Consider the following 24,776-nt stretch of genomic DNA (forward strand, 5'->3'; position numbering starts at 1 on the left):
AATTGTTGAAGTGTGTCATGTGTGCATGTTGTGTACGTGTAGTAATTTTGGTGTGCACAAGTGTTACTGAGTATTCATGAATTATGTGTTTAATACGACTTTATACTAATTTGATTTACATGATTTCACTTGAATATGATTAGAGACTTATTAAACTTCTACTCTGCAAAATTTCACAGTGTTTGGTTACGTTAAAGGTATAAATTATTTGAAAATTTTGAAGTTGATTGCTCTGTTCTGGAAACTATCAGATTTTCTAAAAGGAATTATTTTGAACTAGAAAATATGTTTAGAAGTATGGTTTTAAATTCTTGACCCTTAGTTAATAGAAGCATGGTTATCGATATCAGCGTATCGTTTTCCTCCGTGTATCGTATCGTATTGTATGATATTTAACCAACTATTAAAAATAATAAAATATATATATATATTTACGTAATAGAAATACTATAAGCATGTAAAATTTAATATTTTAAAGTCAAATAAATGTTTCAAATTTCAAAATTGCATTATAAAATAGGGAAAAAATAATCATAGTTGCTCTTAAAATAACATCAACAAAGTTCAAATTCGAATCCATAATTTCTAAAAGGCTAGTCTATCACTCATAATTTCTAAAAGACTAATCTATCACTCATAAATTCGCACTTGAATCGTGCAAAAAAATAACAAGAATTTATAGGATTGAGTTAGGGTTGTCATATTGTGATATTTTTTGAAGAAATTGAAGTGAGAAAGGTTGATTAGGGTCGTGAATTTGAAGGGTTATTTTGAAATCCATTTTTCAGCCCTGAAACTGTGAATATTTCGTTTATTTTTTGTTTTTATATTTTTTAAATATTTTGACTAATATCGTAAATATCGTATCGTATCGTGATATGGCGATACGACACGATATCTCGCGATATTTACCGATATTTAAACATAGCCGATACAGAGTCCTAATTGTATCGTTTTTGATTGGGACCGTACCGTATCACGATAAATATCGCGATATCTCGCGAGTTTAACTACCATGAATAGAAGAATTAAACTTATATTAAGCATAATAAATTGAATTTAATTATAATTAAGTATAGTTATGGTCAAGAAGTACTCATTTAAGTCATTATATGCTACTATCTATATGTTTCGATTGATTTAGGTATGTTGGTTTGAGATTCATTATGTGAGTGTTGTGTGTGTGTAAGAATTGGAAATGGTTGAGAGTAGTTGTGGACTTATTAATTTATTATACTCGTTAATACTAATATATATATATATATATATATATATATATATATATATATATATATATATATATATATATATATATCCTAAGATGCGTGGTCATGGAAACAATTCCGGATCCATGGCTTATATATGTATACTATGCTATATTATATCTCTATAGCAACCTACGTGGTCGTCGAGTGAAAATTCCGATCTATGGTTTATATAAAATACTATTATAAATATGTGTGTGTGCAGCTATATGTGTATGTGTGTGGATGAATAATCTTTACGTGATTTGTGTTTATTGTGCCACGCTTGATTGGATAATTGTGATGTCTAAATTGGTAATTGAATTACGGTCTAAATGTTCATGTGCATGCATAACACGCATTTTTTTAAAGTTTGAAAGATTAAAGGAATACTCGGGTAATGAACAACTCGGATACGATGGGCTGGTATCCAATTTTATGAAATGTGTGGGTAGCTACCACTAGTGAAAACAGGCTCGTAACAGGTTTATTATCTGAGTACATAAATTAATCTTTTCCTGGTCCGATAAAATGAACAAATAATTTTTAACACGCATTGCATTCAAGGGCATTTTAGTCATTTTTGCATATTAAAGTGATTATGTGGAAATAATATGCTTTTGTGACTTATGTGTTGTGTATATTAACTATGTTTAGATGGTCACAGTGGGGTTCTGATAAGGATCATGCTGAACTACATTTATATGCGTAAAGTGTTAAATTGATACTACAGGGACTTTATGTCTACGAGCAATATAAGGCGTTTATATTCGTATAATACGAAAGAGGACTGTGTGTCCAATATACCAAGATTGAGGTAAACAATATTATGTTTATATGTAGAGCTATATGTTACGGCTATGTGTTATGATAATATTCATGCTTCGTGGTTCTTAGCTTTGTAGATAAAAAATAATGCATTCGTATGTGATGTTATGTGCTTTCACATATATGATCGAACTCCATTTGACTTTTGTAGTATAAAAATAAAAGTCAAACTCCATTAAAAGTCAAACTCCATTTGACCTTTGTAGTATAAAAATAACGGGTTTACTATTCATAGTGCAATTTTTTTTAACTATAGTGCGAAATAATTTATTTATTGAAAAATACTTTAACCTTTTCCAAATCATCGCAACCTTCGATTTTTTAAACTTTCCAAATCATTTTTTTTCGATAGTATCAGTTATAACACAATAATTATCAACACGAATGAAACCGACTTTGATTTTAAGGTAAAAAAAAGTGTTTTTTTAATCAAATTTTGCCCTTTTTATGGATTTTGTATTGATTGCACGAAATAAAACGCTCCATTTCGTGCAATACAACACGAAATGTCTTTTTTTAGAATGTTGTTTTATTTTGTGTAAATTTACACGAAACGCAAGCTTGCATTTCGTGCACTTTCACACGAAACCCCTTAATTTATTTTTTAAAGTTATTTAATACAATTGTTTTTTATGTAGTAAAAAGAATAAGAATCTCACAAATAGTAAGAAATGACCATAATTGTGGGTCACAATTATGATCATTTCTTTCAACGTGATCTTGTATTTTCGTTCGTTTAAATGTTTAACTTGAGATGTTGTATTTTATATTGTAATGTAATTTTATTGCGTGTTAAAAATTCAATAACAATTCTAATAAATTGTATTTTTGTTATTATTAATGTTTAACTTGAAATTTTGTATTTGTACTATAATGTAATTTTACCTCGAGTTATATATTAAATTACTATCGTAATAAGCTGTATTTTCGTTCTTTTTAACGTTTAACTTGAAATGTTGTGTTTCGTATTGTCGTGATGTCGTGTTGGATAGTAGGGAGGCATTAATTATGTCGTGTTTAACTTATGTTTTTGTAATGTTTAAAATAAACTATATTTCGGTTGCCAAGATAAGATATTTTTCTCTATAAAATAATACGCTTATTATTTTATAAGATGTTTGTTATCAAATTTTGAATTTTTTATCTCCCAATTATTTAATAGTGTTGGATGTTTGGTTTCCTTAACATCAACCCAATTACTTAAAAAAGACCGAATTACCCTTTCTCTTTTTAATATTGTACATAGCTTTTTTCTTCCTCTTTTTAATATTTATATTTTGTTATTTTTTTATTTTTTTCGACAAAAATATATATATTTTTTTTAATTTTTTATCTTCTTTATTTTTTTCCGATTTTCTTTTTATTTTTCCCGAAAAAAAATTTATTTTCAGTTTTTTTTTTAATTATTTTTCGATTTTTTTCAAAAACATTTCAATTTTTTTTTTCAGAACTTCTTTTTTGAATTTCTTTTTCTTAAGTTTTTCCGATATTCTTTTTTTATTTTCTGAAAAATATATTTTTCTTTATTTTTTCGGAAAAAAATATAATATTTCGATTTTTTTCCGATTTTTTTTTTCTTTTTTTTTGAAAAAAATATTTTTCGAACTTTTGTTTTCAAAAATATAATAATATTTTTTCTAATTTGCTTTGTAGAAATTTATTTATTTATTTTTTCCGAATTTTTATTTCAATTTTTATTTTTTTCGATTCTTTTTCATTTTTATTTTATATTAATTATTAAAAAAAAATTGAATGTGTCTGATAAAGAGATGGAAACTAGAAAGACAAGTGTGTCATTTACGTATCTAATCAATGCACAATAATGTTATTGGACATCTCAAGGTTCAATTAGTTATCTCACAAGTAGTCATGATAAGCAATGACAACATTATTTTGGCGGATCGACCCAGAAAATATAGGGGTAATCAAACACCAAATCAAAGTAAATCTTACTATTTAGTAAAAAAAAAAAAAAAATTATTATTTAAACTGGGAGATGTGATTTTTTTGTAATTTTCAAACTTAGATTAACTAAATAATAAGGTTTAGTAAAAACTGACGGCGAGAGCCACATTGAGACTATTTTTCAAGTAAAGAGGAGCAAATCAATGCAATCAAGAGTAGAAGGGGACAAAGTGATATTAAACTAAAGTACATGGGGAAAGTTGAATTTACCCTACTATCAATTCTTTGATTTTTAACTAAACCCTAGTCTAATTTAATCTTCTTACTTTCTCAGTGAAACTTCTAGTTTTACTGCTCGTTAATTCTTCGTCGACACAATTTTCTTTCATTCTACCGGACGTTCACCTCCGCCCACTTCTTCGGTTCTTCTCCGCCACTCTGCCGCCGCCTAGTTTTTAGTTTAAGAAGAAAAAAAAAATATGTAAAGCCTTATTTTAATTAATTCATATAACTACTCATTTAAAAACAGTTAATCATGTCCAACAGTGCTCATTCTATTTTTTTTAATGTATATTAATTTTATGAAAAATTAGGATTTTTTGAATTACTTTGAAAATTAAAATCAAATTATAAATTTTATATACAATTTTCTTAATTCGATGCGAAATATATGGAATAAATCACCAGTTAGACAGTTATGTTTGTTTATAAATTTCTATACAAGTAAAATAATTAAAATAAATATTAAGTAAGAAAACAAAACATAAAGAATGAAAATTCCTCAAATGTTTAAAATATCACGATATATTATTGAGTTTTGGCTAAAATATCACGAGGAAGGGTGCATTTTGGCATGAGATATATTTTGTGAGGATGGACATTGCCAATTTTCAAATGTTAGGGTGCAAAACGCCAAACACTGTTAATGTTGGGGTGCAAAACGCAATTCACCCAGTTTTGTGAGAGATATTTGTAACACATTTCACCTCTTTGATTTTTGAACTAAACCCTAGTCGTCGACACAATTTCTACCGGACGTTCGCCTGGCACGGTGGCACCGCCCCCTTCTTCGGTTCTTCTCTGCCACTCCTCCGCCGTCTAGTCACCGTTAAGGTTAATTTTTGGTCTTCTTTTATTTCCCCATTTCTTTTCCTACGCAATCGAACACACGGACTTGGGTGTTTGGTAAAATAAAATCAAACCCTCCATTGATGAATTTTTTTAAATTAAAAAAAAATATTGCTGGTATTTGTTCCATCTTTGTAAATGGCCGATTCCTTTACTCGAAATTAATTTTTTAAAAAAGTTATAATTTTTTAGTATGAAGTTGATATTCTTGATTTTTTTGTTGTGAAGTTATGAATACATAGAATGCAGTAGTGGATTATTATGAACAAAATTTGGCTATCAATATTCTGATTTATAGTATTTATTTTTATAGGAAACCTTTTTGCTTGGAGTATGCATTTTTCACTAAAGATATGTTTTTTTTTTTTTTCTAAAATGTAGACGGCTGACATAATCATGTGCAAATTGAACGCCAGCCATCCATATTATTGAGGTAGAAAGTGATGTCCAAATGTATATTTGACAATCGAAACAAATTGGACAGTCATCCAATTCGGACCCACAATAGAAGTGGTCCTTTGCAAATTGGTGAACCTGGCGCAACTTACAGTCGAGCGGGCATCTATTCTATCCAAGCGACCGTCTATGCCATCCAAGCGACCGTCTATGCCATCCAAGCGACCTACTATTTTATTTAATGTAACATGAATGGTTTGAAGTTGTTGTTCGATACTAGGCTTGTTTGGAATATTATTTGCCATTCCCGGTAGATGAGAGGCTGATTTATAGTATATATTCACCTGTGTGCTGATTCTTGTATTCGAAACTAATGTTGTCCAGCTCTCTATACCGGGAATGGCAAATAATATTCCAAACAAACCTAGTATCGAACAACAACTTCAAATGATTCATGTTACATTAAATAGAATAGTAGGCCGCTTGGATGGCATAGACAGTCGCTTGGATGGCATAGACGGTCGCTTGGATAGGATAGATGCCCGCTCGACTGTAAGTTGCGCCAGGTTCACCAATTTGCAAAGGACCACTTCTATTGTGGGTCCGAATTGGACGACTCTCCAATTTGTTTTGATTGTCAAATATACATTTGGGCATCCGTTTCTACCTCAACCTAATGTGGATGGCGTTCAATTTGCACATGATTATCCCCTGGGTTCTCAACCGCCAGCAGATTTGATGCCGGCAAACAACAACGAAATTGATAGGTGGTCTTCTCGTCTAACTGTTAAGGGAGGAATTTATTGGGTTAACGACGACCCTAGATTTGAATTGCCTAACAATGCTCCTTTGGAATTAATACTCGATGCAAATAAAACCCTGACTAATTTCTTTTGTCATGAATGAAATTGTAACTATTTAGTGATTTTTTTCGCAGTGTTTATGATAATTCCCGTCTTTCTTAGAACTGAATGGGGTCTTTATTTTTGTCATTTCATATTACATGGTTCGAGTAGGAGGGAATGTGCAAGACTGAAGATTGGCTAATGCTGTAATAGGTTATTTTGTAGGATTTTTTTAATTCAGATGCACTTGTTTTACAAGTGTTGTTGGATGCACTCTTAATTTTATTTCGGACGAAAGCTCTAATGTTTATATATTTAGTTCAATATTCTTTGGTATTTGTTTATATAGTTTCTTGTGTATTTATTACTCATAGGGGTGGAAATCGGACTGAATAGATCGGAAATGACTTTTTCTGAAAATTTCCAAATTATTTCGGAAGTAGAAAATGGGTTCCAGAAAACACGGATATAAAAAATTCATTCCGATTTCGGAATGCCTCGGAATCGGAATCACTCTTACTTCATTCCGATTTAGATACACTTGTTTTACAAGTTTTGTTGGATGAACTCTTAATTATTTCAGACGGAAGCTCTAATAGTTGAATACGCTTACAACGAAAATCGACTAATCTAAAACTAAATTAGTACTTGCAAGAAAGCGGATAATACGATCCTTGTTATTTTTTTGGAAGGGGGAAGTGGGGTTAATTGGGAGAAGAAGAAACGTAAGTGTAATAGGAAGAAGTGGCGTTTCTGAATTTATAATTTACGTACATTGACCAAACGGTATCAAAGTGAAAATTGTGAAAATTGACGGAGAGAGCTAAATTGGGACAATTGTACAAGTATAGGGGTAAATCGATGCAATTGAGAGTATAAGGGGATGAAGCGAGGTCATGTCAGAGTACGACGGGGAAAAGTGGAATTTACCCTTCTTTATAAACAAGGGATTTCAATAAACTGACTTTACTTCTCATATAATAATTATGAAAAAGTACAAGTAGAAAAAACATTAATCAAAAGCAAATATTAATTATATATTCCTACTCTCGTATTTTTCAGCAGAAGCATTTCAAGTTAAAGTACAACTGAGTTTGGACTGCATTTCACAAACAAAAGAAGATCTAATATACATAATACAAAAAAATAAAAAGGTAAAAAAGTAAAATACAGTGACTATACACTGCACCAGATTAAAACATGATTTTCTTTCTTTAATCAACATCCCAACATTTGAAATTCCAGTTGGTAGCATTCTCCTCAATATAAATATCTCAAACTTCAAGAAACACCTTTCTGCCAATAACCAAGAACCTCGTTTTCACTACGAAATTATGATGCCCTCTTGGATCTTTCGAGAGGAATCATTCTTCGACGAATAAATATAATAAAAATCAAGAATTAGAAGGGGCGAAAAAACCTCTCCACCCCGTTTATCTACACCAAAACGGACCCCCACCCACCGAATCACGTCACTGAGGAACCGAAAATATCAAGCATCCACTATATATTCCCTCTCTAGGATTTTAAAAGTCCTTATTTTAAGCTATCCACATCCAAAACATGTATGAAATATCATACTTTATGCCTAAATCAGGAACGGAAAAACACCATCCACACCCATATTGAGCGTGAGAACCACTGTTTCACGTCCAAATAATTAATTATTAATTGATTGATAATTAATCAATAAATACATAATTAATGATTAATAGTTATTTAGTAAATAATTAGCTAATAACTGATTAATAATTTTTAAGTAATAAGTAATGAATAGTTCAATTTTTTCGGGGCTTTTTAACATATAATTAATGAAATAAACTAATTATAATTGACATATGTAGAAATTATCTTCAAAGTTGATGAGATTATAGGATTGGAGAGGATTATTGAGAGTTGTTGTGAGTTTTAGAGGGTGAAATTGCATTTTGCACCCAATATTTCAAAATTAGCAAACTCCACCCTGAAATTATATTTCTCATGGCACTATGCACCCCACATCAATTCCTTATGAATTTTTTACCCAAAAATCAACACATCACCATACATTAACTTTTGTAGGGATTTTCGTGCTTGATGGTATACTATAGTTTTTAGTTTAAGAAAAAAAATAATATGTAAAGCCTTATTTTAATTAATTCATATAACTACTCATTTAAAAACAGTTAATCATGTCCAACAGTGCTCATTCTATTTTTTTTTAATGTATATTAATTTTATGAAAAATTAGGATTTTTTGAATTACTTTGAAAATTAAAATCAAATTATAAATTTTATATACAATTTTCTTAATTCGATGCGAAATATATGGAATAAATCACCAGTTAGACAGTTATGTTTGTTTATAAATTTCTATACAAGTAAAATAATTAAAATAAATATTAAGTAAGAAAACAAAACATAAAGAATGAAAATTCCTCAAATGTGTAAAATATCACGATGTATTTTTGAGTTTTGGCTAAAATATCACGAGGAAGGGTGCATTTTGGCATGAGATATATTTTGTGAGGATGGACATTGCCAATTTTCAAATGTTAGGGTGCAAAACGCCAAACACTGTTAATTTTGGGGTGCAAAACGCAATTCACCCAGTTTTGTGAGAGATATTTGTAACACATTTCACCTCTTTGATTTTTGAACTAAACCCTAGTCGTCGACACAATTTCTACCGGACGTTCGCCTGGCACGGTGGCACCGCCCACTTCTTCGGTTCTTCTCTGCCACTCCGCCGCCGTCTAGTCACCGTAAAGGTTAATTTTTGGTCTTTTTTTATTTCCCCATTTTTTCCTTTTCCTTTTCCTTACACAATCGAACACACACACACACACACAGACTTGGGTGTTTGTAAAATAAAATCAACTGACCGATGGTTTTTATCTAGTTTCTTGATTAATTTTTTAAATAAAAGTAATTATAATTTTGAGTATGAAGTTAATATTCTTGATATTTTTGTTGTGAAGATAGAATGCAGTAGTGGATTATTTATTATGAACATAATTTGGCTATCAATATTCTGACTTATATTAGATTTTTTTTAGGAAACCTTTTTGCTCTGTTGTAGTATGCATGTTTCACTAAAGATATGTTTTTTTCTTTCTAAAATGTAACGATTCACATTTGTGCCGATTCTTGTATTCGAAAGTCGAAACTAATGTTGTCCGGTTCTCCTCCTTCACCAGGAATGGCAAATGTTAGGTCTGGTGTTCCGATCGAGAACGAAGCTACACTTCAAACGATTCAAGATACATTAAATGGAATAGCAGACCGCTTGGATAGGATAGAAGCCCGCTCGAATGTAAGCATCGCTAGGTTCACCAATTGGCAAAGTATCAGTTCTACTGTGGGTCTGCATTGGAAGACCGTCCAGTTTGTTTCGATTGTCAAACACACATTTGGCCATCCATTTCTACCTCAACCTAACGTGGATGGCGTTCAACTTGCAGCCGACTATCCCTTGGGTTCCCAACCACCGGCAGGTTTAATGCCGGCAAACAATGATGAAATTGATAGGTGGTCTTCTCATATGACTCTTGAGCAGTTACGAGAGAAATATAGAGGAATTTTCTGGTTTTACAACGACGCTAGATTCGAGTTGCCCGTCAATGCCTCTTTGGATTTGATACTCGATGCAAATATTACTTTGGCTAATTTCTATCGTCATGAATGAAATCGTAAGTATTTAGTGATTTTTTCGGGTTGTTTGTTTATGCTAATTCCCGTCTTTGTCTTCTTTCTTCGAACTGAATGGGTTCTCTATTTTTGTCATTTCATATTACATCAAACCTTATTTTTTGGAGCTGAATTATTTCTTTGAATTATTTATTTGTTCATCCAGGTGTTCATCTAGGTGGGCCTGATATTTTGAACAAGTTTGGATCTGTTGGTGCAAAAATGAATTCTAGTAGGGGGAATGTGCAAGACTGGAGAATTGGCTAATGCTTAAATAGGTTATTTTGTAGGATTTTTGAATTCGGTTATGCACTTGTTTGTAATAGGTTATTTTGTAGGATTTTTGAATTAAGATACACTTGTTTTACAAGTGTTGTTGAATGCACTCTTAATTTTATTTCAGACCAAAACTCTAATGTTCATATATTTAGTTCAATTTTCTTTAGTATTTGTTTATGTAGTTTCTTATGTGTTACTCCTAGGGGTGGAAATTGGACGGAATGGATCGAAATGACTTTTTTGGAGAATTTTTAAATAATTTCGGAAGTAGAAAATGGGTTTCAAAAAAACCGGAAATAAAAAATTCATTCCGATTTCGGAATGCCTCGGAATCGGAATCGGAATCACTCTTAATTCATTCCGATTTAGGATACACTTGTTTTACAAGTGTTGTTGGATGCACTCTTAATTATTTCTCAGACCAAAGCTCTAATAGTTGAAAACACTTGGGTCAGAGTCGAGGGGCAAGTGGAATTTAACCTACTGTATAACAAGGGATTTCAATAAACTGACTTTACTTCTCATATAATAATTATGTAAAAGTACAAATATAATTTGGACTGCATTTCACAAACAAAAGAAGATCTAATATACATAATACAAAAAAAAAAAAAGTTAAAATAGTAAAATACAGTGACCATACACTGCACCAGATTAAAACATGATTTTCTTTCTTTAATCAACATCCCAACACCTTTCTGCCAATAACCAAGAACCTCGTTTTCACCACGAAATCTGATGCCCTCTTGGATCTTTCGAGAGAATTCATTCTTCGATGAAAAAATATAATAAAAATCATAAATTAGAAGGGGCGAAAAAACCTCTCCACCCCGTTTATCTACACCAAAACGGACCCCCGCCACCAAATCACGTCACTGAGGAACCGAAAATATCAAGCATCCGTTATCCCATCTCACTCTAATCTCCCTCCCGATCTGCAACCTCTTCTCTCTAATAATCTTACCCCATTTCCCGATAAGATTGTAATAACTCCCGCGCCACCTCAGCTTCATTACATACAACTCCCCCGTATCATTATCTCGCGCATTTATACCAACCTGCCTCTCATTCCTCAACTGCTCACGCGCTTGTTGTGTCCAATAGAACAGAATATGGTCCTCCACAGCTTTACCGGGCAAAGTTAGAAACGGGTGATTCGTATCCACATCGGATAAAGTCAAAGCTTTCTTGACCGGCCAATTATCATGCCCCCCTGATGCAGTCGCCACATAACGCTCCTCCGGCACAGAAAAGTACAAGCAATTATTTGACCAGCGTATTCTTATCTCTTGCCCCACACCTAGCCCTTTAAGCCTAATTATATTCCCCCATTTTCCGATTAAATTATAATAATTTCCGCGCCACTTCAATTTCATTTCGTGCGTATCGCCCGTGTCGTAATCCCTAGCATTCACAGAGACCTGCTCTTCTTTTCTCAGTCTCTCCCTTTCTTGTGGGACCCAATGGATAAGAATATTCTCCTCCACTAATTTACGAGGCAGAGGGAGAAAAGGGTGGTTAGGGTCGACATCGGACGATGTTAGAACCTTTCTGATTGGCCAGTGATCGTGCACTAAAGAAGCTGCCACCATTCTGACAGGTGGCACCTGCTGGACCACCGTAACAATCTGCTGCTGCGGGACAGAGAAGTGGAGGCAGCCATTGAACCAGCGGAGTTTGATTTCTTGACCTACGTAGAGACCTTTGCCCCGGACAACTTTCCCCCATTTTCCGATGAGGTTGTAATAACTCCCACGCCATTTTAGTTTCATTACGTACATATCGCCCGTGTCATCGTCTTGCGCGTTAAGACCAACCTGCCCTTCGGCTCTCAAGTGCTCCTGCTGCTGAGGTGTCATGTACACGACTATGTAGGTTTCGACTTGCTGACGAGATAATGTTAGAAATGGATGTGTGATGTCAACATCGGAAAGCGTGAGCGCTTTTTTTATAGGCCATGGATCTTGCACTGAAGGTGCTATTGCATTGTAGTACGTTGTCCTCTTCATTACTAAACTCCAAAAAAAATAAAAAGGAATAAAGATATTAGTTGTGCTAACTAGTTAAAGAAGATTTACTGAGAGAAACAATCAATCTGCATGCAATCCACAAAAGATTCTAAGCGAACATCGACGGACCGAAGAGACATAATTCAACCCAATGGTAATAAATCGACAACTTTGGATAACCGATAAATGTAGACGACTTTGGATAACTGATAAATGTTGTCAATTTCTCAACGAACAAAATCTCTTTACTCTTGTTTAGCTGATATTTATTTTCTTTCTAATCGTGGAATCATCGAGTGTAATAGCCGATGAAGTTTAAAATTCAAACAAGTAGTTCCGATCTATTTGATTACGTAGATAAATATCGACAAGTACAATAAATGTACGAGCAACAGACCGAAACAACGAACCATCAAACACAAAAAGCTTCCGATTTTAAACATTTTTTATGTGCCATTATTTGCCGAATAAGTGATCCGATCATGCTCCGATCCACATAAACATGCAAATACATTCAACAGAAATTAAAAAAAAAAAAAAAACAGCTGAGAATCAATAAACCCTCTAAATTTCAGTTGAGAAGTTACCATTTTTCATTCAATTAGCTTCAAGGAAAAATAGAGGAATTACTCAAAAATAAATAAATAAATCCAATTGATACAAAACTACATCGGAAAAAATGAATCAAAACCCTGTAAAATCAGACCAAATGAAGAATCCAAAAACTAAAACAATAAAGGGTTTAATCAAGCGATTAACATGTCATACCCAATCGAATAAACCTCGGAAAAATCCCAAAATTTGACCTTCCCCCATTTATCTGAACAAATTAAATCAAAAAATTAAAAAATAAAAATAGAGAAAAATTATCTTACTTGGTATGAACCTCAGATCCTCGCGAACTGAGAGAATAAGTTAGTGATCGAGCACTACAAAATGAGGAAAAAAAGCTACAAGAAAAAATTACAGGTAGAAATGTATAAAATCATCGAGGGTGAAATGGTCAATAAAAAAATTGGTTTACAGTTCACCGGGGTTTGGAGGGGCGAGCTGGGAAGAGATCAATTTATTTAATTAATTATTTTTTTTCCAAATGAGTAGAGAGAACAGAAATTAAGCGGCTGGCGGAGGCGGAGGCGGAGGCGGTGGTGGAAGGGGTTTGAGTAGGTGGAAGGGGTGGGGCGTATTGGCGATGAGAGAGAAAGCTTGAAAATATATATGAGAGAGAAAGAGAGAGATGGGGAAGGAGAAATTTAGTGTGAAATTACATTTTTGCACCTCTTGCAATCAGCCTAACCTTAAGACTAAAATCAATGTTTTATTATTTATCAAATGTGGATAAACAGACCTAGTGGTGTGATTGTGGACGAGTCGAGCTCGCCTATTTCGGCATGGAGTTTATTTTGTCGAGCTCGAGTTTATTTATTTTTTGCTCGAGTTCGAGTCCAAGCTCATTTTAGTTTTTTTTTTTTGTAATTATTAAATTTTATTATTAAAAAATAATTGGATTATAATAAAACAAATTTAAAATAAACAATAGACTGTAATTTATATATATATATATATATATATATATATATATATATATATATATATACTTTTTTAATATTTATATGTTCTTATGATATTGTTTCTATAATATTTGTATTATTATACACTATTTAATAAATAAAAAAATAAGAATGATATATAAAAACAAAAAAAAATAATACCATTAGGGTCGCGCCGGCTCGTGAACTCGTGAACAACTAAAAACGAGTTCGAGTTTTTTCGAGCCGGTTCATTGAGCTCACAAGCGACTCAACTCGTTTACCACCCCCAAACAGTATGGGGTTGTGGTGAAGAGATTCTAACCCAAAATCATGACCGGACTGTGTCTATAAGAGCCGGTTTGAAGGTTGGGTTTACCCAACCCGTGGAACTAGTGGTTCCAACTTCCAAACCAACAGTTCGAATAAGAGGGTTGGCCCGTCGGCTTAACAGTTATTTTTTAACGGTGCCCGACCCGTGAATTGTGAATGGGCGGGCGGTCCGAACCATTCAAATTGATTATTTTATAATCCAAAATTTCTAATTACTAATAATAATTATTATTTATATATTAATAATAATAAAACCCTCTAAATCAACCGTGAATCATCGGTTCCAACCACCGAACCGACCCGTGAATTGTGGCCATATCCATCCGTAGCTACTAGGGCTAACCCGAGAGGCATGCGTGCGCCTTAGGCCTCCGATTTGTTTTTCAAATCCCAAATTCAGAAACCTTTGGGTATTTTTTCTCAATTCTCTAAAAAAATTGGATTAAAAATAAATTTTTTTTTTGAAAGATCGGAAAGTACTATTAGTTCATTGTTAACCCAAAGATCAATTTTCGTTTTTGCATAGGGTCTCTCGAACTCTGGGATCGATTGGATAAAATCTGCTCTCGTGAAATAGCGCATAAATTAAACGAGGTGTAAACTGCATCGGACAAGTCTTGCACAATGAATTTAACTTTGGATGTATAACTAGAGGAATCAAATACCGATTGTTGAATATTTCAAATATAAAAAACTCTTGTTACTCCACCAACTAGATCAGACTTGTGGTCATGCAGACCACGTTAAAAACCTTTTAATCAACAACAACCAAGTTTAGTAAAAGTATAAATGTTAAATATTTACTTCATCAGAGTGGACTAGTCGATAGAATGAAAGATCACGAAGTCAAATAACTCAAGTTCGAATTCATTACCAGGCAAATTGCATGTCACCCCCTTGAAATTTTTAATTTTCAGACATTACCCCCTCAAAATTTGAAAAAGTGAATGTCCCGTTCAAAATGTTATACTTGTTCAACATTGCCCGATAGCAAAATTCTGATCTTAACTGAAATTGGGTCTGCTTTTTAGCACATTGCCCCTTTTAATTTTATTTTTGTTGCATGTCACCCCTTAAAGAAACACATTTTTTCTACACATTGCCCCCAAAAAATTGGTTTTTGGGGCAAACTGCAACCAAACCAATATTTCGAGAGGTGTTATCTCTTTTCTGGTGCAAAATCGAAAAATGTATAGGTGGTGAAGTGAATTTTGTCCCTGCAAAATTATATATATAAAGATATTTTTTTTAAATACTTGGTTTGCTGCATGCATGCATGGTGTGAAGATAGAAAAATCATAAATTAATATTAAAAAAGAGAGTAAATTAAAATTATTCATCCCCAAAAAACTGATTTTGGTCTAACTATGGTTGGTGTTAAGCACGTGACAGGTCGGACAAAAAGGTGGCAAGAGAAATTGAGATCTTCCATACACCAAATTGCACATGCAAATACAGCCAACCCTCTGCTTCTTTCCTTGTATTTTAATAACCATCGCATTAATCACACACAAACCCAACCACGTGTGTGTGTATATATATATATATTTATATATTTGTGTGTGTGTGTGTTTATGTGTGTGTAAATGGGGAAAAGAAAAAAGAAAGAAGAATCAGTAGTTCATGAGAAGATTCCATGTTGAGCACTGCTTGTATGTGATATACATCTAAGTGTTTGTGTAAATGCCTGACTGAAAATATTATAATGTAAATGCATATTTTTCTTGCACCCCCACCGAAGTTCCCTATTACCTGGATCTTCTTACTGTCTCATTCACTGGTACACACACACACACACACACACACACACACACATATATATATACATATATATATTGTATAGTTCCAAGAAAAGATTACTAATAATTTCTTGAAAAAAGATGGTGGATGTTATGATAAGAGAAGGGAGATCTTTGGAGGAAACTCCAACATGGTCTGTAGCTACAGTCACAACGGTCATGGTTTTCGTCTGCTTATTCGTCGAAAGATCCATTTACAGATTCGGGAAGGTGGGTCGGAATATCGGGTCAAAAAATCAGTTTGAATTTCTGTTTTTTCGTGTCTGACTTTTTTTTTTTACTTGTGTTGGTTGATTTGAAGTGGCTGGAGATGACTAAGAGGAAAGCCCTTTTTGCTTCCCTAGAGAAAATTAAAGAAGGTAATAACCTTTTGATATTGATTTCTTGCAGTGATTTATTTTATTTTTATTTAATTTTTTTTTTTGTAATTTCGATAATTTGTAAAAAACAGAGCTAATGCTGCTTGGGCTAATATCTTTGTTATTGGGGCAATGGGCGAGATGGATATCTCAGATTTGCGTAAACTCGTCTCTCTTCAGTAGTAAATTCTATAGTTGTTCGGAGGAAGACTACGGACATCATAACGAGAGAGTTTTGCTCGTGAATTACCGCTCTCTCACTTCGAATGGAACCGATGCTAACCCTCCGAAAGGACTTAGTCACGTTGCATTTCACGTCTGCGGCGAGGTATAAATAAATATATATATCGATCTATTCAAAAAAAATTTAATTATGTTAATTTAGTCCAAAATTTAAACCGTAATTTTTCCTTTTTTCAGGGGCGAGAGCCGTTTGTTTCGGCTGAAGGACTCGAACAACTCCACCGTTTCTTGTTTGTTCTTGGTATGACTCATGTTCTGTACAGCTGTATAGCTGTTGGCTTATCTATGAGCAAGGTACATTTCTAAACCGAACCATGGTCAACGGGGCGTGGTTAAGTTAACCCAACCATGGTTAGCTTCGAGTTTATAGAGGTGTTTATGGTTTGCAGATATACAGCTGGAGGAAATGGGAAATTCAGGCAAGCATCTTGGCTGAGGCTAATGCACAAGGTATTTATTTTCAAATATGTACGCAGAAACTCTTAGGCCTCGTTTGGTTTATCGAGATAAAGATTATGCAATCTTACGAGAACCCAATTGTATAATTGGACAGTGTGAAGATAAGAGCTCATTTTTTCCATAGATTTGCACTAAGCAAACATCAAAGAATACCTAAATATTTTATTAGTCGTCGTTTTCTCTTATCAACCAAACGAGGCATTAGCCTACCCTATTAAAGAATCTCGATGCTTCTGCATATATGCAAGTATTAACTTTTGTGAAAATTACCAGTTTATCTCAGTCATCAGAGAGAAAGAAAGAAAAAAGATTGCAACTTTTTTATATTTCGTTTGCAATTTATCGAATTTTCGCTCTATCTCACTATATATTTATTGTAAAAATGCTGACTATTAGTTGGCTTTGGGTGGCAGCAAAGAACAAGGTGATGAGACGACAATCCACATTCGCTCTGCATCACGCTTCTCATCCGTGGAATAGGAGTCGAGTTCTCATTTGGATGGTAATATATACATACATACATACATACATACATATATATATATATATATATATATATTTCTTCCTCTTGTTTCTTTATATATATCATGTTATTTATTTACTGATTTTTTTTTCTCTTGTTTTGCAGCTTTGCTTTCTCAAACAATTCAGGAGTTCGGTGCGAAAGTCGGATTACATGGCACTGCGATTGGGTTTCATCACCGTGGGTGAATATCTTTGGAGACTCTATGTATATATATACATATAATTCAAAAGAACCTTCTTTTTTGTCTATAACATAGTTCAAATGCAAAAAAAAATTAATGTCTCGTTTGATTGGGAAGGTACGCCATGAATAACTAAATAATATAACCTTGGTGTTTGAGAAGAACCGAAATTTTACGTTTTTCTCTAAAAAAATTTCTTGCATCAACTATATATGTTATCTTGATTAATCCTGTTACGCCAACCTAATTCGATTATCTGAAAAATAACCCGCAGAATCATAAGCTTCCATTGTCATACAATTTTCACAAATACATGGTGAGAAGCATGGAAGACGAATTCTATTGCATTGTCGGTATCAGGTATTTTTTTTTTCTTCTTTAATAATTTAATAGCACGAATTATTAAATTATCGAGTTAATAATTTAACACGTTTTCACCGAGTCGGGACCAAGAGAAACTATTATTTAATCGAGGTTCTACTGTATTTGGGATTTTGCAGCTGGCCACTTTGGGGTTATGCTATACTCTGCATCTTCATAAACATACACGGTAACGAATTCGACCGGACGGTATAAAAAAACGCAAATCTATGGTCGATTTTTTCTTTCTTTTTTTTTCCGCTCGTATTTTACATGTCTGAATTTTAAATCACTATGCAGGTCTTAACATTTACTTCTGGCTTTCCTTCATACCTGCCATTGTAAGTGATCTATTAGCTTCTTGTAATGGATAAATGTGGCCTTATTTTATTATTTATTTTATTATTTTAAATGTTTTTAATTACTAACATAAAAAAAATTAACACCAAAAAAAATGTTCAAGCTTGTGATGTTGGTAGGGACAAAACTCCAACATGTTGTCTCCCTATTAGCACTCGAAATCGCAGAGCCACGGGTCGGACCCGCCATCGGGACTCAAGTGAAGCCACGAGACGATCTTTTTTGGTTCGGAAAACCCGTTATTTTGTTACGCTTGATTCAGTTTATATCTTTTCAGGTAATTAATGTATACATGAACAGAAGAAGAAAAAAAAATGAATTCTTTACTAGTTTTAAACACTACAATATTTGACAATTTTATCCCCCAAAAAAACAAAAACAAAAAAAAAACATTATCGACCGTTATTTTTTACATGTAAAAGTACAAATGGTGTCTTTTTTTTTTTTGCAATATAGTATTTTATATAGAGATTTATTTTTCTAATATTACCGACGATTTCAACGATTTTCTGCCTTTTCTTGATATTTTGTTGATACTAACTACTAAACTACTTGTTAATGCAGAATGCTTTTGAAATGGCAACCTTTGTCTGGTCCTTGGTAAGAAAAAATCCATCTTTCCTTGTCGATATATTAGCCGATTATTAATTAATGATCTCTTTTTATTTATTTGTTTTATTTTTATTTAAAAGAATCAAGAAAAGTTCTTTCTGTGAGCTTCATCTTACATGATATATTTTGGCATGTTTTTCTAGTGGGGATTTCCTCAACGTTCGTGTTTCATGAAAAATCACGCAATGATCATCATTCGACTGATCTCCGGGTACATTTTCTCAAACTTTAATAAAACTATATACGTATTATGTTAGAGACAACATGTATATATATATATATATATATATATATATATATATATATATATATATATATATATATATATATATGGATTAATTGAATTAATACAATGTTTCGTATAAACAATTACGCAGGGTCCTTGTTCAGTTCTGGTGTAGCTACAACACTGTTCCTTTGAACGTACTCGTCACAACGGTAACTAACTATTGTCGCACCAATCATTATATTAATTTCGATGCAATTTTTTTTTCTCCGATTTCTTCGTAAAAGAATCAGCATCAGTGAAGAATCTAAACTTATTTTTCTGTAGATTGTAGAACAACTCATTAAAAGACTCGATTTTTTTTTTTTTTTAAGATGGGAACACGTTGTAAGAAAGCCCTGCTAGCCGAAAGCGTGAGAGAATCATTACACAGCTGGTGCAAGAGAGTGAAGGAAAGGTCAAAGGCGACGAACTCGATCGCCACAAGGTCAACGTGTTCGCTCGAGTCAATAATCGACGACGAGAGAGACGAGATAATAACCGTTGGATCAGGCACGTTATCCCGTTGCTCCTCAACGGGGTCCTTCAGACATACGATGGATGATGCAACAATAAACGGAGAATGCGATGACCTCGAGAGCTGCCCTAGTAATAATCTGAACGAGTTCTCGTTCAGACACATGCAACAACAACAACAGCATCTTCAGTCCGATGATATTGTTGTTGTTGATGAAGACGATGATGTGGATGATGACGTGGAGGAGGGCAAGATCGAGACTCTTCTGGATTTGTTTCGAAAGACATGATCGAAAGGTAACAATGTTGATCACAAAATCTAAAGATAGTCATACAATAGAATTAAGATGCAATTATGAGATTTGCAATAGAAACTTGATTATTGTTTTTAAGGGTAAATAGCACTTAAGCCCCCTGTGGTCCGACAATTTTGCACATAACCCCCTTGTAGTTTCAAATAAAGCACATGACCCCTTTGTACTCTCAAAATTTTCCTTTTCCTAACGAGCATGATTGTTTGCCGAGAAAAATACCACAAGGGAATTATGTGCTTATATCAATAGTACAAAAGGGGGCATGTGCTTCCATTGAAAGTAGAAGGGGTTATTTGCAAAATAGTGAAACCATGGAAGTCTTAAGTGGAATTTACCATTTTTCTAATTGTTATTTTGCAATAGAATTAAACAAGGATTTGTTTTTTTTTTTTTAATAACAATTTTACCCAAGTTGAAGAACTATTTGATGAGAAAATTGAATTATTGTTTATTGATGTGTGACTAATTGGACCATATTATTATTTAATAATAATAATAATATTAATTTCTCAAAAAAAATAATTAAAAAAAAATAATAAAAAGAAAAATGATTTATATATGATCAATCAACCAGTGAGGTCCTCCTCCCTGTGAGTCAAAATGGTGACGTCAGAAGTGGGGTAGGCGATACACGTCAGCACCCAGCCGGCGTCGATCTGTTCGTCGTCGAGGAAGCTGCCGTCGGACTGGTCAACGCCGCCGCTGACCAGCTTTCCGGCGCAGGCGGAGCACGACCCCGCGCGGCACGCGAACGGCACATCGAGCCCTTCCTCCTCCGCCTTGTCCACTATGTAAACGTCGTCGTCGCACTGGAAACTCAGCTCCCCCGACGGGGTTATCAGCTTCACGTTGTACGTCGCCATGCACTTGGCTCCGCCGCCGCCGGAGGGGGATTTGAGGCCGAACAGTGCGGCCTGGTTGAGGCGGAAGATGGCGGCGGAGGCTGGCCGCGGGCGGGGGTGCACGGCCTTGCTGAACATGGTTGTTGAGAGACTCGCCATTGATGATGATTGATTGATATCTGTGTGTGGTTGTGGTTTGCTTTATCCTTATCTGAGTTTCCTTTGTTCAAATATTAAAATAAATTTCAATTACCTCCCTGAGGTTAGATCTAATTACACATAGACCCCTAGTATCTAAATAATACTACTAGCGCCTCACTTTAATTTTATTTTCTGTAAAAAATTATAAGTTAACTTAACAAATTATAATTTTATTTTCATGTAATTATTTTAAAGGGGAAATTGGATGGAAACCCCTCACAAATGTTCTTTATACCTATAAAGAAAGGTAGATTTTATCATTTTGCTAAAAGTCCTTGTGCGTTGGATCTGACGTAAAATCTGAATTATCTTTAATGGAATCGCTTAGGACGACTAACAAGAATGGCGACGCGCTGATTTGCACAACTTAGTTATATTAATAAGTAACATCTTAGATATATGAACAAGCAACAACTTAGTTAAAATAAATTGGACAACAAATTAAAACTAGAACGAACACATCTCAGAACGCATACAGACTACTTATAAAACTTAGGGTTCAATACAAAAAACCCCTGTACTACTTTGTATCATATGCCCCATGTACTATACATAAATACAAAAAACCCCCTACTGTTACATTTTTTCCAAAATCTAACGAAAATACCCCTGCTAAAGTCTAAAATATAAGTGATTGCTTGAGCCATTTTCCACTGTATTTTTTTAATAACATTTTTCAGTCAATTTTACTTGGGGAAGTTTGGTATTTTTATTTTTTCTCTTCCAAAACATCTAATTGCTTCGATTTTTTAATTTTTTTGTATAAAACCTTTTATTTTTGTCATTTTGACATTTTTTTAAATGGCTCCCGGTAGTTTATATTCCCAACAATCATAGGATTGTAAAGAAACAATCCGCACCCAGAAAACATTTTCACAATAATATGATTGTTGAGAATTTGAACTACTAGGAAGACATTCAGAAAAAGAAAGCAATTCAAAATGACAAAAATAAAAGGTTTTATTCAGTAAATTAAAAAAATTGAAGCAATTACATGTTTTGGAGAGAAAATAAAAATCCCTAAATTTTCCAAGTAAAATTGACTGAAAAGGTAAAAATATTTAGTGGAAAATAGTTCAAACAAACCCTTATATTTATTGGCTTTAGTGCGGGTATTTTCGTCATATTTTGGAAAAAAATGTAATAGTAGAGGGGTTTTTGTATTTATGTGTAGTACAAGGAGGTATGTGATACAAAGTCCATAGTACATGAGTGTTTTTGTATTTAACCCTAAAACTAATTTACATAGTTTAGTTACATTAATGAGCAAAAATTTAGAAAATAACACGTACTTCATATAATTTTACTATGAAGTTAGACAACTTAGAAAACTCATTTGCACAAAGTAGTCACGCAACTTAATTAGTTAAAATAAACTGAAGGGAAAAAAACTTAAATCTCTGGTGCGTACATCACCACCAACATTACCATCTGCCATCAACAAACAATTCTTTATATTTTTTCTTTTTGTTTTCCATAATTATTAAATTACATCGAAGAGGAAGGGGAGCAACCAAAATCGTATGTCTGTGCATGTGTGTGGTTGTGTATGTGTGTGTAGGTGTATTTGTGATGGTGTGCATGTGTATAGAGTTTCGACGATGGCAGCGGTAGAGAGCAGGGATGAAACAGATTTGATGGAGTGAAGCGGGGTTGGACAGATCTAATGAAGTGAAACGGTGTTAAATGGAATTGACGGGATGAAGGCGAGATGAAGAACAAAGGACTTTTAGCAAATTGCCAAAATCCAAATGTCCTGATTTAAAAGAGAATTAGCATAGATAGGTATTTAGCAAATTGCCCATATTTTAAATTATGTAACTTGATTTTCCTTATTTAAATTAAGTGTAGAAATCATGTAAGATTACATTTCCTTACGTTCGATGTCTTTAGGTTCACTCTACGGTTTGCAGAGCTTATCTTGTGCCTATATAAGTCAAACATTGTAATGTTGAAACCTATGCGCTTCTATTGAAAACTTATTAAGTATTCGGATTTTGCTAGGGTATTATATAGAGTAGTATTGTGCCTTCGTTAGACGTTCGAGTTGTGTACAAAAACGGTATATGAATTTAAAGAGAAAGTTTTTAATATATTAATAAGTTTTTATTAATATACACTGTAAATCAGAACTACGAAATCTTATTTGCAGATTCTCGCGGATGTAAATCATTTTTATGTCCGAACTGCATTAACTGCTTATGTTATTTATTCTGGCTTTTAGTAATTATAATCTATTTTTATACAAGAATTATAGTTACAACTGGGTGCTAAAACAAATATTTATCTAAATTTTAATTGTGTATTGTCCTAAATACCCTTATTATATACAAATCTACACGTATATAAATCAACGGCATAAATTGAAAAGTTGACTTGAAAGAGCAAAATAAAGAAGTCAATCGATGCTAATATAATATCTATGGAGACAACGTTCATTAAACAGAACCAACCACGTATCAATTTTCTTCCTAAATCAATTAGACAAGTTGGCAATTCACCAACTAGACAAGTGTACAAAAAATATCAATTTTAATTTCTTTAACGCAGTTCGTACTTATTTAGAAAATTAAATATTATTATTTGTTTTGGGTTTTCTTCCACACTGTCGGTAATCCAGTATGCACAGAATAAAATAATAATAATTTATAATAACATTTATTATATAACATTAAAATTTACACTATGATCTTTAATTACATAATACAAAAAAATATAAATAATATAATTCAATTTTGATATATCGTGGCAGTATCTGTATATAGGTGCAGGTTTGCAAATGTTTTTACAAATAGAATATGAGCTTTTTTTTGCTTATAATATATTTTTGAGGTGGTGTTTGCAAAAGTTTATTTAAAATTAGAAGTTCGTGACTGTGAATTAAGTTAGAATTAAGTGATTATTTTTAAAAGTTGGGGGTGTTTGCAAATTAGGTGGATAATCAACTAAATTGAAACGCAAACAGGTACATGGATGCTTTGAAAATTATAGCTTAAAACGTCTTATTTTAAGAAAAGAAAAAAAAAATGTTTTGCAGACACCTAAAAACATAGTATGTGCAGAAAAAAAAACTCATAATCTATTTCTAAAAGCATTTGCAAACACAACCTAAGCGCCCCATGACTTTACTTTTTCTATATAAGTTAATTTTCCAGCAAATTTGCAAACGCCCATAACTTTTACAAAAAAACACTCAAAATCAACTTAATTCACAATCTATAACTTCTACTTTTAAATAAGTTTTTTTGCAAAAACGACCATAATTAATTATAGATGTACTATTTATTGTATATATAATTTTAGTTTTTTTTGTTGTAATTCGATAATTACCTCATAGAATCGTGCATTTCCGCTCGGTATCCTATTTAAAACTTCGGAGTACCAAAATTTTGATGTAGCCAAATATTCGGTACAGTTCGGTACGATTTTACGGAATTATTAATTTCTTTTATTCCGAAAAAGGAAAGAAATTAAGGAAAGGCTAGAACAACTAAAAGTTGGTTCTATAAATTTCATACTGGACTGGGCTTACCCTCTACACCGCCTCAACTGTGGGGCCCACAAACAAGTCCAAATAAATAAATAAAAATAAAAATAATTTAATTTCTTCATT

The 24,776-nt window shown here is 33.1% G+C and overlaps 3 protein-coding genes and 2 long non-coding RNA genes across 9 annotated transcripts; 3 read left to right on the forward strand and 2 right to left on the reverse strand.

The window, feature by feature from the left end:
- The first annotated feature begins 4,714 nt into the window (after positions 1-4,714).
- LOC148765028 (uncharacterized) lies at positions 4,715-6,670 on the forward strand. The gene is made up of 2 exons (XR_016029912.1): positions 4,715-5,090; positions 5,487-6,670. It is a non-coding gene; the product is annotated as an uncharacterized LOC148765028 (long non-coding RNA).
- A 780-nt stretch (positions 6,671-7,450) lies between these two features.
- LOC105960181 (uncharacterized) lies at positions 7,451-13,621 on the reverse strand. 2 transcript variants are annotated; one of them, XR_016029957.1, is made up of 3 exons: positions 13,179-13,591; positions 10,989-12,305; positions 7,451-7,638 (listed from the first exon to the last, which is right to left on the reverse strand). XR_016029957.1 is itself a non-coding variant. In XM_012984353.2 (2 exons), exon 2 carries the CDS (start codon positions 12,301-12,303, stop codon positions 11,167-11,169), a length of 1,137 nt encoding a protein of 378 aa, XP_012839807.2. In that variant the 5' UTR covers positions 12,304-12,305; positions 13,179-13,621; the 3' UTR covers positions 10,793-11,166. The 2 variants fall into 2 exon arrangements, 1 of the variants encoding a protein (XP_012839807.2); XM_012984353.2 differs by lacking the exon at positions 7,451-7,638 and having other exon boundaries at positions 10,793-12,305; positions 13,179-13,621.
- LOC105960182 (uncharacterized) lies at positions 8,817-10,460 on the forward strand. Its single transcript, XR_016029958.1, has 3 exons — positions 8,817-9,096; positions 9,526-10,017; positions 10,182-10,460. It is a non-coding gene; the product is annotated as an uncharacterized LOC105960182 (long non-coding RNA).
- A 1,934-nt stretch (positions 13,622-15,555) lies between the features above and the next one.
- On the forward strand, positions 15,556-21,264 carry MLO4 (Seven transmembrane MLO family protein). 4 transcript variants are annotated; one of them, XM_088813346.1, is made up of 16 exons: positions 15,556-16,174; positions 16,266-16,323; positions 16,416-16,651; positions 16,744-16,860; positions 16,956-17,016; positions 17,439-17,527; positions 17,654-17,755; positions 18,007-18,092; positions 18,233-18,282; positions 18,393-18,433; positions 18,556-18,729; positions 19,017-19,052; positions 19,208-19,275; positions 19,442-19,502; positions 19,665-20,103; positions 20,695-21,264. In XM_088813346.1, exons 1-15 carry the CDS (start codon positions 16,046-16,048, stop codon positions 20,094-20,096), a joined length of 1,740 nt encoding a protein of 579 aa, XP_088669472.1. In that variant the 5' UTR covers positions 15,556-16,045; the 3' UTR covers positions 20,097-20,103; positions 20,695-21,264. The 4 variants fall into 4 exon arrangements, with proteins under 4 accessions (XP_088669472.1, XP_088669471.1, XP_088669474.1 ...); XM_088813348.1 differs by having other exon boundaries at positions 15,596-16,174; positions 17,654-17,728; XM_088813345.1 differs by lacking the exon at positions 20,695-21,264 and having other exon boundaries at positions 19,665-20,271.
- On the reverse strand, positions 20,544-21,121 carry LOC105960179 (ferredoxin-A). The gene has a single exon (XM_012984351.2). The coding sequence runs from the start codon at positions 21,119-21,121 to the stop codon at positions 20,687-20,689; it is 435 nt and encodes a 144-aa protein (XP_012839805.2). The 3' UTR covers positions 20,544-20,686.
- Positions 21,265-24,776: the final 3,512 nt, after the last annotated feature.

Source organism: Erythranthe guttata, chromosome 14 (genome assembly GCF_056151865.1).
Source record: "Erythranthe guttata isolate IM_541 chromosome 14, IM_541, whole genome shotgun sequence".
Taxonomy (NCBI): Eukaryota; Viridiplantae; Streptophyta; class Magnoliopsida; order Lamiales; family Phrymaceae; genus Erythranthe; species Erythranthe guttata.